Here is a 14,648-nt window from a genome sequence, read left to right as displayed (position 1 = left end):
TTGAATGCAGGCATACACAGAATACAGTTAATCCCATTTTGGGTATAATGGTATTGACAACTAAACTTTTTAAGGAAAACAGCAATAATTGTATATTTTTCACCTGTTTTTTTGTAGGTCTTATGTGTATCAGAGACATGGAAGCTGAAGCTTTTCAGCGTTTAGACATGCCCTTCAGCACTTCGAGTGCATCAGGTCAGGACGTTCGTCTCAGTTCCAAGTATCATCGCATCACTATTGAAAATCGATTGGAATACATAAAACTGGCATTGAATTACAGGTAAGTTTTTATTTAATATTTTAAGTTTAACTTACTTATATCATGACAAACTTGAGAAAAATTACTTTCTTGTGATATATAATATAACAATTGCTTTTCAATTAAAAAATCCCACAGTATACATATGAAAAAAATTTCTCTTACATATGGGTTTCTCTCACATTCATCTCCAAAAAACCATAAAAATGTGAAACTGTAAAGCCACACCAACTGCCATACAAACATCAGGCTATTTTCCAGTGATCATAATTTTAATAACTAATTAATTTTTTCCTAGAGGGTGGCATTAGGCACCATCTCATATTAAATTTAATATATAGACATTTAATAACAGAATATTCTAAAATTATTTAATTAAATTATAATTAATTTAATTAAATAATTTTAGAATATTCTGGAAGAAAAGAATCGGCTAGGAGTGGGACTCGAACCCACAACTCTACTTGCCGTGTGGATGCATTGCCAATTACACTATTCAGACCTCTGGTCTGATCACATCTTTCTGGTATATTTAACTACAATATAACCATATATAACCATCATTGGTTACTTATGGTGCCAACTGGGAATGCATTCAGCACTGTCGTCCTGTAAACTCCCACACAAGGAACTCACCTGGCCATTGCATACCCAGTATGGTATATATAAACATCTCTCAAAACCCGATTCATTAACATAAAGCCACACCAACTGCCATATAACATTGGTTTTGAGATGTTTATATATACCGTATTTACTCAAATATAAGATGACCTCACATATAGGACAAGGTGTGACTTTAAAGATCAAAATAAAGAAAATTAATTTTATTAATACAATTCTAATTTTATTTCATTTAATCACAAGTAAAACATCAAATGAACGTAAATGTACACATTGTCCTGCAAAAATTATTAGCATTTTAAACTTTAAGGAAAAATCTTGTAAAATCAACAACATAATTTGTTCACGTAAAGCCGGACAATTGAGAACCTTTTTTTTTGCCAATTCTTAACAGTTGAATCCACTCTCTGTCGATTATACTTATGAGTTTCTCCGAATTCCGATTTCCAAATAATCGTCTGTTTTCACGTGGGAATGGATTAAAACTTACATCGTGCTCCCATGTGATTTTGGAATTTCAATGTGGAATTCAATTTAAAAGCTTTGCTTTTCCTATTGCTATTCATCTTTATTCCTGACAATATACAAGAAAGATTCAAATGACCCAGATAAAATACTTGTTTTTAAATACAAGACGGTAAGTATCCAGTAAAAATGCAAATATATAGTTCACAAAAATTATTTGCAAAAATGCAAAGAATCTTTCACTTGCGCATATAGGGCAACCTAGGATTTTGAAGCTGTGATAAATGAATAAAAACCTCGTCTTATATGCAAGTAAATACGGTGTGTGTATATATATGTATATGTATATATATACATACACCATGCCAGGTATGCAATGTTTGGCTGAGTGCCTTGTGTGGGAGTTTACAGGATGATGGTGTTGAATGCATCCCCAGTTGGCACCATAAGTAACCAATGATGGTTATATTGTAGTTAAATATACCAGAAAGAGGCAATCAGACCAGAGATCTGAATAGTGTAATTGGCAATGCTTCCATGGCAAGTAGAGTTGTGGGTTTGAGTCCTGCTCCTGACTGATTCTTTTCTTCCAGAATATTCTAAAATTATTTAATTAAATTATAATTATTAAATTTAATTTGAGATTGTGCCTAACACCTCCCTCAAGGGACGAATTAATTAGTTATTAAAATTATAATCGTCGGAAAAAAGCCCGACATTATATGGCAGTTGGTGTGGTCTTACACTAATGAATCAGGTTTTGAGATGTTTAAATGTGAAACCATAGAAATATAAATTGCTGACTTTCTTGCAAAAATGTTGGAATTTGTGCATCCCTTCCCAACTGCAAACTTTCTGTCTATTTGGCTATTGTCAACGTGTTACCAACTGTGGTTGTGTTTGTCAGTATGTCAACAGAATTGCTTCATCTTTAATATACCTTTGTAAGTCTTTATCTGTCCACATAAATGTAGATAATTATGGTTTTACTGTATTTGAATGTGGAAAAGTTAGCTGACTCTCAGGCCATTGCGATTTACTCATGACTAATATTTGGTATTTGCCATTTCCCACTCCTTGTTTCTATGTTGTGCCAAATCAAAGGAATGAATTGGCAGTTGGTGATTACCAAACATGTGGAACCAGCTTTATAGTAAATAAAGATAATTGTATAATAAATATGAGGATTTCGTATTATAAATACATTGCTGCCCATTAAAATTGCTACACCATGAATGTGGTAAGCAACAAATGCAAAATTTGCATGAGAGGTATATGCTGGGATATGCAAATGATTAGCATTCCAACACATGCTTGCAAAGCAGGTAAGAGTAAGGCCACCTACAGTCTGTATAAAAGGAAAGATCATAAAGTGGGCTTCTCATATGGAAATCGCATTTGCACATTGATTGCTTGTGTAAAGGTTTTGTTATGCCTTGTGTAAGAAGAAGAAATGCCTACCAGCACATGTCAGAGTTTGATTGTGGTAGAATTGTAGCCTACTGGGACTGCAGTTTATCATTTCAACTATTATTGCTTGTGTTGGTCATGATCCCACAACTGTCACGAGAATATGGAATCAATGGGTCCAGGAAGGCCATACAGAACACCATGCAGGATCTCAGCAATTTCTGGTCATTGACACTCAAGTGGACAAACTTCTTGTCTACATGGCCTTATGGGATTGTACAGCCACATCATGTATCTTGACTCAGGAACTTGGGTCATTTTCAGAACAAGTGTCTGCATGGACAGTGCAAAGATGTCTGCAGCACCATGGATTATCAGCATGGTGACTATTGCTTTCCTTGATGCTGAAGCAGAGACAGGCATGCCTACAATGGTGCATTCAATGACGAATATGGATGCAGGAGTGGCATCACGTCATATTTTCAGACGAAGCCCAGTTCTGTATACAGCATCGTGATGGCCAATCCATATATGGAGGCATCAAGGGAAATGATCATTGCCAGTTTGCATTAGTCATCAGCATTTGGGCCCAGTACCTGGAGTGATGGTTTGGGGTGCCATTGGGTACACATCCTTGTCACCTCTTGTTCACATAGCCATTAATTTGTACAGCTGCAGTTACATTTTTGATATGTTAAGGCCTGTTGCTGTGCTCTATCTTTGAAGCCTCCATCACACTACCTTTCAACAGGAAAATGCATGACTGCATGTTGCTCATGCTGTCCTGACCTTCCTGAATACTGTTGTTTGATCGTTGCCCTGGCCAGAACGTTCTCCAGATCTGTCACCAATTGAGAATGTCTGGTCAATGGTTGCCAAGAAACTGTCACACCACCACTTGCCAGCCAGTATGATAGATGAACTCTGGCATGGAATTGAAGCCACTATTCCCGTAACTGCCATTCAAACTCTGTTCAACTCAATGTCTAGTTGGATTACAGCTATTATTGCTGCCAGAAGCAGCTGCTCTTGATATTGATTTCTGCATGCTCTGTACCTCAAAATTACCTGTCAATTTAATCATGTCTTCCTCCCATTATATTGTACATGTACAATAAATATGATTCTGCTGTTTGCTTTTCTTTTTGATATAGCATTATTAATGGACAGTGTGTAGTTACAGACTAAAAAGAGATTTCTAAATATTACTTACTATATATTAATTTTTTCAGGTTACACGAATTTGATGAACAAGTTGCTGCAGTACGAGAAGGAATGGCCAAGGTTATTCCTGTCCCTTTGCTTTCTCTTTTCACAGGTTATGAACTAGAAACAATGGTAAGAGTACCTTAATACCGTAAAATAAATAAGTTAAATTTATGTAGAAATATGAACATATTTCTATATGTTTATTGAAAAAAGGTGTGTGGAAGTCCAGATATTCCCATTCAACTCTTGAAAGCAGTTGCCACATACAAAGGTATCGAAAGCGATGCCCCTCTGGTCAGATGGTTTTGGGAAGTGATGGAAGAATTTTCTAATACAGAACGATCACTGTTCCTTCGATTCGTGTGGGGTCGGACAAGACTACCAAGAACTATTGCAGATTTTCGTGGACGAGATTTTGTTTTACAGGTAACAATTTGAAATTTATTGCAAAAATAACACTATTAAAATACAAATATTGTCTTTAAACTCTATAAAATATCATCAAAATTAAAGTTCTGACTAAAGACTTTGGGTTTACCACCTTTAGAAACCATTACTTTGTTTTCTGCTAGTTTAAATCTTCTTAATCTATAGGTTTTTTTGAGTTAAAATTGTTTGAGGATGATTTTAAACCTGAATAATTGTGGAATTAATTTCCTGAGAAGCCTTTTATGTATTTTGATTATTAGTACTCATTTATAAAATAATATAAAATGCTTTAATAGCAAATAAATATATTTGAAATGCTCATCAACAGCTAGAAGCTAAGCTTTAAACAGAAAATAGTTTGCACACTGCATTCAAAATTACAAATTTTTGGGCATACATAGATTATTTTGGGACTTTCTTCACTATGTTTAATGCTTAATTGAGAGGTACACAATACATGTGATGATGAACATTTGAAACATGTACAGTACTACAGCATTTTTTATAATGGTTATTTGCAGGTTCTGGACAAATATAACCCACCGGATAACTTTCTACCCGAGAGTTACACGTGCTTCTTTTTGCTGAAGATGCCAAGGTATTCGTGCAAAGCAGTGTTGCGCGAGAAACTCAAATATGCGATTCACTTCTGCAAGTCCATAGACACGGACGATTACGCTCGAGTGGCCCTCAACGACGGGGAAGTGGGTATCGAAGGCAACAGCTCGGCCGACAGCGTCAGCGACGACGTAGACAGTCTGGCTTCCGAGGAACCGCTCGTCGATTCCGTCTCCGTCAATTCTCAGTGAGACGCTCCTCACAATCCACGCTGTGATATATTCTAGTCGGACGTTCGTTACTCTCATTTAACCGTCTTCGAGAGCGGTTAAAACAGATCCGTGTGACTGTAACATATTGCTTTGTAAATAAATAAATAAATAAAACAAAAATCATTCCCAAAAAATTTAATTTATATATTAACTGTTAGAAAATGGTAAGTTTGCTTGTTTTTTAATCAAAGAAGAAAGGTTTTTCTTCAATTGTCGATTGTATATTTAAGGTACGGTTAATCGAGCGTGGAGATTTGTATCGTCGCTACATAAACTTATTTCATTTTTTATCTATGCTTGCTTGTACCATACAATAAAGTTTTTTGAAAAATTAAGTTTTAAAATGGGTTTAGATGCAACTAGAATATTATTTTCCACATATTTATTTAAAATCCTGTATTACATCTGCATAACAATCCATCATATTGAGTTACACTCTGTAAAAAAGTTATAAGACCAGAGCATACAGCATTTTGAGTAAATGTAAGACATTACATCACATTACAATCGTGACTCATGGGACAGAATTGTCAGAAATGGAAATAAGAACGATCTCAAAGAGAAATTGTCACTGTTATTCCTCAATCTAAGGCAGTTCTCGCTCATCTTCTTGATAAATGGATGGGAAAAAAGCACTGACATTACAAGGCATCAGTTTTTCAAATTTTTGTGGTTCTGTAGTCGAGCATCCGTTAGGAAACCGTTCGAACGACAATAGACTCTAACGAGAAACATCCAAAATTCATATTCTAATGTATAAACAAAATGCCCACCCCAGTTGTGTGTTACCCTATGGGCGATTGCCCGGTGCTCCCACAAACAGGTGGACCCAAACCAATCTTTACAAGAAAATATTTTCTCCAAAGAAAAATGTCTAAAGTCAGCCTGTACGCGGGGTTCCACCAATTAAAATTCACCCGGGCCCCACATAGTTATAATGTGCCACCGGTCCTTTCTAAGGAAGAGCTAGATCTAGATGGAAAATTGTATTAATCTATAATTACCGTATATCTCGGCGGATAAGACGATAGTCGAACCATAAAAAATGGCCCCGAAAATCCGGGGTCGTCTTATAGGACAGATAAGAGATTGGTTTGGGCCCCAGGCAATTTCCCCTTTTTGCCCACATGATAATGCGTCACAGGGTTCTAATTCAAATTCACCGCGAAGCTATAGCGCGCCACCTGGTTTCCAGGCATCGTTTACTTACAACTAACCGGAAACACGAGGCGGAAGTTCGAGCGGGTCTTTCGTATAGAGCGTGCGCATGTTTTTGTTTATTCAAGAATACAAACCGGAAAAACAGATATGTGCAAACTTGTCGACGTTTAAGCACTGTAAAAGTTGTCAATAGCGTGTAAACGTCACACGCGTCATGGAAAGGTGGGCGTTGATAACGATACTTCTGTGCTCGTACGGGTGTATGAAGGAAATAAGGCCTTCGGAATCGTTCCTAACAGAATATTTAGAAGGCTCCTGGATCAATTTAACAGACAGCCAGGTCAGTTATATTACATAACGCCCTGTTCGGTTATTAAATAACACTATACGTAACAAGCAAATTGCCGTGATCATGCGCCTCTACGTCTTCAGTCTATCAAATTTTAAGGCTAAGTACACATTAGGCGTTGGACATTGCGTTAAACGCGCATTAGCAGCGTACACACCGTGCGTTTAGCTCGGCGTTCGACGACCGTTAGTAGGGCGTGCGCACAGGCTCAGTTTGGAAATGGACGTGGAAGTGATTGCTTGTGTGTGGCTGCTCTATCGTCGCTATAAAAGAGGCAAAGAGAATTTTGGATGCACCCGATATTACGAGATCGATTGACTCGTGGAATGCTTCTGACTTTGTATCCAAAACTAAGACAATATGAACCCTAGTTTTTTAATTATTTTAGAATGTTTATAAAATTATTTGACGACTAACTCCATATTATAAATGTGAATATTACTGGTGAATCAACAATTTTAAGAGACTCAATTTCTCCAGAAGAAAAATTCGTTATAACGTTAACGTGCGTCCACTCTACCCGAAAGCGCGCGATCGAATGTACAACAAGATGGCAGCTAATGTATCTCAAAGCGCGCAGCTGACGCCCGCGAAACGCGCGCTCTAACCAAAATCTATCAACGCGCGTTTGAGTGTGTATACCCATGCGGAACTCCTTGTTCTTTAAAACGCGCGTTACCAAAGCGCGCGCTTCAAAACGTCTAATATGTACTGTACACAGCCTAAGTGCGTGAAACGTAACCAGATTAAGAATTTTATGCTGTTTTCGTGCTCATTACGTCACAATGAGTAATGTCGAAAGAAACAATCGGAAATGTCACCAGAACGAAATCTCCTTAAATTTCTGCGAAAATTCGGCGGGTCGGCTCGATAGTGGGTTAACCAAGATGTATGCTCGAGCACGCGTTTCGGTTAACCGACTTTTGGACCATCCCCGTAATAACGGTCGAGGAAACCCTCTATTATCGTGAATTGTCTCTTATCTCTAGAATCGTGTAATCAAGTCACGCGTGTAAATTATAAAAGGGCAGTGTTAAATGGGACAAAATATTGATAGATAATGGCAGAGATAATGAATTTGTGACAAGATAACGATTCGTTTTGTGCTTTAAAAAAAACACGATTCATGATAGCACTAATCAGCACGTGAAAGTACAGGACTGGCCAAAAGTCAATTAACCGATTTGAAATTCATATTTAACGCGAAGCGATCGAAACGCGAACTCTGTCGGTGTATCAAATCTATTCCAACCGTTAAATATACTGCGGTTAACTGACTTTTGGGCCGCCGTGTTGATGAAAAAGCGAGTTTCGATCGATATAATTTTATTAACGCTCCTTAAAAATATCCCGTGTATTCGGTTCATTTGAAATATACAGTCAAACCTCGAAATAACGCCACCGTACTGTACTTAAAGAAGTAACGAATAGGCTGCTACCACTATCAAATCACGCGACTTCGAAACGAATTCGATCTTGTATGTAGATCATATTACTATGTATAATTGGCGTTACTTGTGGTGCTTCGGTTTAGCGCCACACTAGATTTACTGCCAATTTCAGAGGCAAGAAAATAGTGTAGCCAGATCTAAGTTTGAGATAATAGTACGGGCAGTCCTCTACTTGCGAACTTGATCCGTTCGTAGCGGTCGTTTGCAAGTAAAAAGTTCGTAACTCGAAAAGACGATGTTTGGCGCAAAAACTCAAATACAACGTTGTTTTTACAATTATGTAATGTTTAGGCTACTTGAATAATGTTGAATTAAGATTGTTAAAGGGAAGTGTAAATTCAAATCAATCGCATGTACATTATTTATTAAAATTACTCATTTAAAACAACTACAAATGTACTGTACATATGTATGTACTGTAAATGTTTTTAACGTAAAACTTCAAAAATAAACTTGACTGTACATAAAAAATAACCAACTGCACTTTAATAGTAAACAAATAACTCCACACACGACTACAGTCCAAACTCAACTAAGAGCCTCTCACCTACCTCTCACGCTTAGAGTACCTGTATATCAGAGTAGCGACACACGAGTCATCGCCGCCATGTTCTGTCGACGTGTCATCACGTGGTCTATGGGTTTACATTAAGAAATAACACATTTTTTTGGTTTAATAAAGCATTTTTACGAATAAAATGCTTTATTAAACTAAAAAAAATCGTTATTTCTTAATGTAAACCCATAGACCACGTGATGACAATCGATCGACAGAACATGGCGGCGATGACTCGTGTATGGCTACTCTGATATCCAGGTGCTCTACTCACGCTCGTGTTAACCCGCCATCTCTCGGCTTTGTTCGTAACTTCGAAAGTTCGAAGGTCGAATGTTCGTAAGTAGAGGACTGCCTGTATAGAATTATTCATAATAGTCCATTGTATCATTGTAAAGTAACACCCGACATTTACAAATTACAGATTGCAGATTGTTGATAAGTATGAACATCCTCGCAAATCTCAAATTGCATTAATTGCTATAATTGCACGTATTTCGGGTATCTTTAATCATAAAATTCATTAAAGGTACCTGAAGTACCTTTAAAATCTACTCGTATATATGACCAAACACTTATCACGACATCCCTAACAAAATAAGCATACTGACGATATCTTATTGCATTCGCACGAGGATTAACGAACACGATCGAAGATGCCCGAAGTGCCAAATTGCAAATTGGGGTATTTCGGGTCTTTATGTGCAGGCGATTGAAGATACGCGAAACATTTTATTGCCAATGGAAGATTATTTGTTTTTTAGGTTACCGGCGAGGTATATCCGGTATGGACATATACATACATGGGTGTCACGTTATTGGTGTTTCTGGTAACCGATTTGGTACGTTACAAACCAATAATCATCCTAGAAAGTATCAGTTACATAACATGCTGGAGTTTGCTTCTATGGACCAAAGGTGTTCTGGCCATGCAGGTAAGAAACACTACACAAAATTTATATTTTAATATACTAAAATTACAATAATTGTTTTGTAGTTTATGCAATTTGCATACGGAATTGGTACAGCATCGGAAATAGCTTATTACACTTACATTTACTCTTTGGTATCGGGAGAAACGTATCAGAAAGTCACTTCCTACACTAGAGCTGCATATTTAGTAGGGAGATTTTTTAGTGGTAAGTTTTTGATTGATAATTCTATATTTTGCATCGATAATTTTATACATCATCCTAAAGGATTTTAATCTCTCTTTGTAGGAGTATTGTCACAAATATTGATTTCGACATCTTTAACGAATTATAGACAATTGAATTATATTTCTTTGGTTTCTGTCGCTATATCGTTTATAATTGCAGTCTGCTTACCTTCGGCTCCCTCTAGTATTTATTTTCATAAAAGATCTGCTACTAACGAGGAAGAGGTTACTTTAAATTATTTATGTTATAAATTACGTTATACAGTTTTGAAGTTTTGATTTATTTATTTGAAAATGTCGCAGCTTGAAACTGTAACTGTAGCCGTGGTTTCAAGCCGTAGCTTGAATCTACAGCTGTGGCTTGAGGCTGCATCAGGAATTACAGTATAGTTTCGGTTCTGTATGGACACATCTTGAAGCTATAAATGTTAAATATATCAAATTCAAGGTTGAATAGAGTTAAAATATGTCACAAAGTAGGATAAACGTGTTTAAAAAATTTTTTCAGACCAATAAAAAGTGCACAAAAATGAAGATTGTAATTAAAACCATGAAGACGGAATTAAAGAATTCGTACGCAAATAAACATATATTAAAATGGTCAATATGGTGGGCTTTAGCTACTTGTGGATATTTTCAGGTAATTTTACTATTACAAAAATTTTCATTTCAATCAATTTTTAATTATAATTGGTTATTTATTTGATACTGGGTAAAAATTTGTACTGTACTTAATAACGTAGTGTTGTAATTGAGTTACAGTACTTAAACTATTATACAAATCCCATTTCGTGCAGGATTGGAATGATGGGATAAGGCAAAACAACACGTGAGCGATCTGCAAAGGAACTTATTCGTGGGAAACTGGTCCCTATTTAGGTGCTAACACCTAAATAGGAGCCAATTTACTATAGAAAGTCCTTTCGAGAGGTAACCTCCTTAACAGATCGCTCGCGTGTTGCGTTGCCGTGTCCCACCAAATCGAAATCGAACCCAATTATGCAGATCCAAGTTTCGTTTCAAGGATTTAAGAGGACTTTTAAATTTTGTTAATCCTTAATCCTTTCTGTAACTACACTATCAAAATAAAAGCCCGTAACCGTTAAATATGCTGATTTTCCTGAAAATTATATTACTGTCAAATGCAAAAATCAGATTGGACCAATTTTGGCATTTTTACTTACACTTACTTTAATTTTTTCTACATAGTAAGCTCGTCTACAATCTGTGATATTTCCATATAAATAATTATATTTTAGCTCATTTGTGGCGCAGTGCAGCGGCGGGTCGGATGAACTGACCTCGCGGGCCATAGTTTGGTAATCCCTGCTCTATGGCGTAGGGCGCCAAATCTGTAACCGATTGCTCTTTTTGGATGTTATGTTCTTTGATCCTCTGCTGTAGTGATCTAGTAGTGGCTCCTATGTAGCATAAATCACTATGACTTCTGCTGTCTTTTATTGGTATTCCGAACATGCCAGGGTACTCAATTTTGCCCCTTGAACAAGAAAAACGATGGAGATGTTGCCAGGTACGCCAACTTTAATCTCGCGAGCTGTTTGAGTCTGTGATTTTGTTCAGTGGGAAGTCTCTCGGGTGACAAAAACACGGTTCCAGTCTGATTGAGGGCGTATATCGCTTTAAAGTCCAATACCGTAATAAATTCTTCTTGCCTCAGTTCCATATTCTGTAGCTTCCGGATTAGGTCTAGTGGTTATTTTATGCTGTAATTCTTGCCGATCAACTTACTGAGCGTGCAACATTTGCTATTACTGGCCTTAAGCTTTTGTCATGCTTGTGGGTTTTCGAAAATCCAAATAACCTTGGTATTGAGATATATTCGACCGTTATTTTCTTTATATTGAGCTTTCTATAGCTAGGGTCGTCGTTTTACTCTCGTTTGCAGATGATCCATCTTACGCGGATGGGTTGCCGCGCATTGCGTATGGTTGATGTATTCTGTTAGAAGCTCGTGAATCGCTTCATTTTCACCGTGGCTTTCGATTTTTCTGTTCTCACTAGAACGTCATTATTTTATGCCATCCATCTCACCATTGGGTTGCGGGTAATTGCTGTTGGAATATTCAGTATCATAAACGCCATCTTTCATCAGTAAAACTTCTCATTTATGTAACTTATATTTCATGCGACATGTGGTTCGAATAGTCTTTCTTAGGGGCTTGCAGTAGTAAAACAGCTGCTCCCTCATCATGTTTTGGCGTCCGTATTATCCTCGAGTTACACCATTAATGAAAAATTCCTTAAGAATTTAACCGAAATCGAACTCGGATCCAACGGAGCGCGACTTGTACATCTGAGGAATGATTTATTTCATTTAAAATATGGCGTGATAGACAGACAGGAAAAGCAAGCTTATTCCTTTGTTTACAGTTTTATTTTATAATTTAAGTGAAAAGAAAGCAAAAGAACCATCCTTTAAATCTCTAAAATTCGGTTAAGGTACCACTTCCGGATCGAATCCGGAAGAGGGTAGTCCGATCACCCCATTGTAAGCCTGGCTGAACCCATAATGGTCTTGTTAAAAAAAAAAAAGGCCCTCGGTGTTCATAAGGCGGGGAAAGTTTTAAAATAACTTCCAAAATTTGATTTAAGGCCATTAAATTTACAAAAGAGAATGTAATTAACGTAATTAAAGATATTTATGCAGTATTATTCTCTAGGTTGGAAATTACATTCAGAACCTATGGGAAGAAGTTTTACCTTCAAAGACTTCGTTCAACGAGGATCAAGTACATATATACAATGGGGCAGTAGAAGCAACTTCCACTATTCTCGGTAAATCAGCAGGATGGCCTAAAAATCAGTTATATATATATATATTAAGGGCATTACAACCAATTTCGAACACCTGCGTGATTCGGTTGTTTTCAGTTAACTGACTTACGAGCTATCCTGTATTTATAAAATTGGTTATTAAACGTTCCATTTCGGTGTAATATTTTAATAATTTGTCAAATTTTTATAGGGGCCATCGCAGTTTATCTCGTAAGTTTCTGCTCCTTGAATTGGTTCCTCTTCGGCAATGCAATTCTTGGCTTAGTAACTATCATAGATGCCATTTTTCTAATTTTTATGTCGTGGACCGAAAACATCTGGACGTGTTACGTCGGTTACATGTTCGTTAGGATCTCGTATCAAGCATTAATAACTATAATTAGGTAATTATTTAATGTATAATTTTATTTTTATACTAAAACGTACAGGCATTAAGAGGGTCGTGGCAGTTTTAGATTGCAAGAGACTCTGGACAAGCGTGGTCTTCTTTATGCAGCTTAAGTATCACGCAATACTTAATACTGTGCGTGAACAGATGGGAAAATTGCCATAATTGGCTAAACTCATTATGGGACAATGGTGCCAACGCCATTTGGTGAAAGTAGTGTGTTTGTATAGTGGCATCTCTTAAGATGGATGTACTATCTTCTGTTTACTTCTGCAACTCACCTAGTTGGCGTGTTGCTGCTCTTCATTCTCATCTTCGAATCTCGCAGGGGCTTTCGAATGGCTTTGTAAGAACAATGGAAATTATCGCCTACGGATCTCATTGATGGCATCATTAACAGCATGGAACTAAGATCGAAGTCCTCGAACATCACTCAGTTTTAGAGGCCATCGGACAGGTCTCGGAACTCGAAAAGTGAAAGATCTCTAAAAGCTCGAGGCACAGAATTACCCACAAAACCTCATTAAAAAAAAGGCCTCGTGCCCATTATGGTTTCCGCTATTCTTCCAATAAAATGATTGGAAATGAGGAAATCTGCATCCATAGCATCACGTAGCCGCATAAACAGTAAAACTCTGAAAATCCGTTCGAAATCGAACCCGGATCCTTCAGAGCGACATTACAATTGACTTATTAGAGTTGTAAATTATTAATTTTTCTACATTTTATTTACTATTTAGCTACCAAATTGCCAAGATTATACCCAAAGATAGTCACGCATTAATTTTTGGTTTCAACACGTTTGTGGGCCTTGTACTTCAAAGTATCTTAACAGCCATTGTGGTGGGGAAGAGCGGTCTACATTTCGGCCCTATATTACAAGTAATCTTGTAAATATTTATGTATAATTTTAAATTTAATTAAATTTTAAAATATATTTTCCCATTTCAGTACTTGTCTTACGCAATTTACTATATAACGTTTGGCGTCGCTTATTTCATATATGGGATCATCTACGTTATCATTAACAGAAGATTATCGACATCGGAAGATCCTTTGACAGCGGAGTCATTCTTTTAAAGTTGATTCTGACAGTGTGGGGCGCGATTTTGTTCACCCATTTCGAAGCTTAATAACTCCCGTGCCCATTGTCAAAAATTTCTCAGATTTTGCAGGGAGGTTTGTGTATTAAGCGCATTGATTATATTAAATTTTGGTGATTAAAGATCGAGGGGCGAAGAGATACACCAGGTCACGTGTGGTATCTAGAGTATGGTGGGACTTAATGAAGGTTTTACTCGTTATTATTATTTACAACTGTTTTTTTTAAGTAAAACTAGTCTCTATCTTTAAAATAAAGCTTTTTGTCATTTTATAATAATTATTAATTTAAAAAGATTTTATTTTAAAATATTTTAATAGATGGCGCCACATACAATTTTAACTTTCTTCCTGGAAAGTTAAGTAATTTCGTACATAATTTTTAAATTCAAATTATTTTAATATTTTAATTAATGGTGGAAATAAGATTTTCGCCGATTTTAACTAATAAAAAATAATTA

At 36.6% G+C, this 14,648-nt stretch overlaps 2 protein-coding genes across 2 annotated transcripts in view; both read left to right on the top strand.

Moving 5' to 3' along the window:
- Positions 1-5,561, top strand: part of HERC2 (E3 ubiquitin-protein ligase HERC2) — a 191,235-nt gene extending 185,674 nt beyond the window's left edge. The window contains 4 exon segments of the mRNA XM_067278755.1: positions 118-280; positions 3,991-4,096; positions 4,181-4,393; positions 4,918-5,561. Coding sequence (XP_067134856.1) covers positions 118-280; positions 3,991-4,096; positions 4,181-4,393; positions 4,918-5,205 — 770 coding nt within the window. The 3' untranslated portion in view covers positions 5,206-5,561.
- A 968-nt stretch (positions 5,562-6,529) lies between these two features.
- On the top strand, positions 6,530-14,362 carry LOC136982184 (thiamine transporter 1). The gene is made up of 9 exons (XM_067278615.1): positions 6,530-6,727; positions 9,508-9,678; positions 9,741-9,882; positions 9,964-10,127; positions 10,411-10,542; positions 12,584-12,698; positions 12,889-13,081; positions 13,827-13,968; positions 14,038-14,362. The coding sequence occupies exons 1-9, from the start codon at positions 6,602-6,604 to the stop codon at positions 14,164-14,166; spliced, it is 1,314 nt and encodes a 437-aa protein (XP_067134716.1). The 5' UTR covers positions 6,530-6,601; the 3' UTR covers positions 14,167-14,362.
- Positions 14,363-14,648: the final 286 nt, after the last annotated feature.

This window comes from Centruroides vittatus, unplaced genomic scaffold (genome assembly GCF_030686945.1).
Source record: "Centruroides vittatus isolate TY-2023 unplaced genomic scaffold, ASM3068694v2 contig_817, whole genome shotgun sequence".
Classification (NCBI taxonomy): domain Eukaryota; kingdom Metazoa; phylum Arthropoda; class Arachnida; order Scorpiones; family Buthidae; genus Centruroides; species Centruroides vittatus.
This window is presented reverse-complemented; position numbering and strand designations above follow the sequence as displayed.

Bases quoted from the DNA above. Each gene is read 5' to 3' on its own strand.
- LOC136982184 (XM_067278615.1), top strand. From the start codon at position 6,602: ATGGAAAGGTGGGCGTTGATAACGATACTTCTGTGCTCGTACGGGTGT. The intron at 9,679-9,740 runs GTAAGAAACACT...ATTGTTTTGTAG, and splicing joins AAGGTGTTCTGGCCATGCAG to TTTATGCAATTTGCATACGG. The intron at 12,699-12,888 runs GTAAATCAGCAG...AAATTTTTATAG, and splicing joins AGCAACTTCCACTATTCTCG to GGGCCATCGCAGTTTATCTC.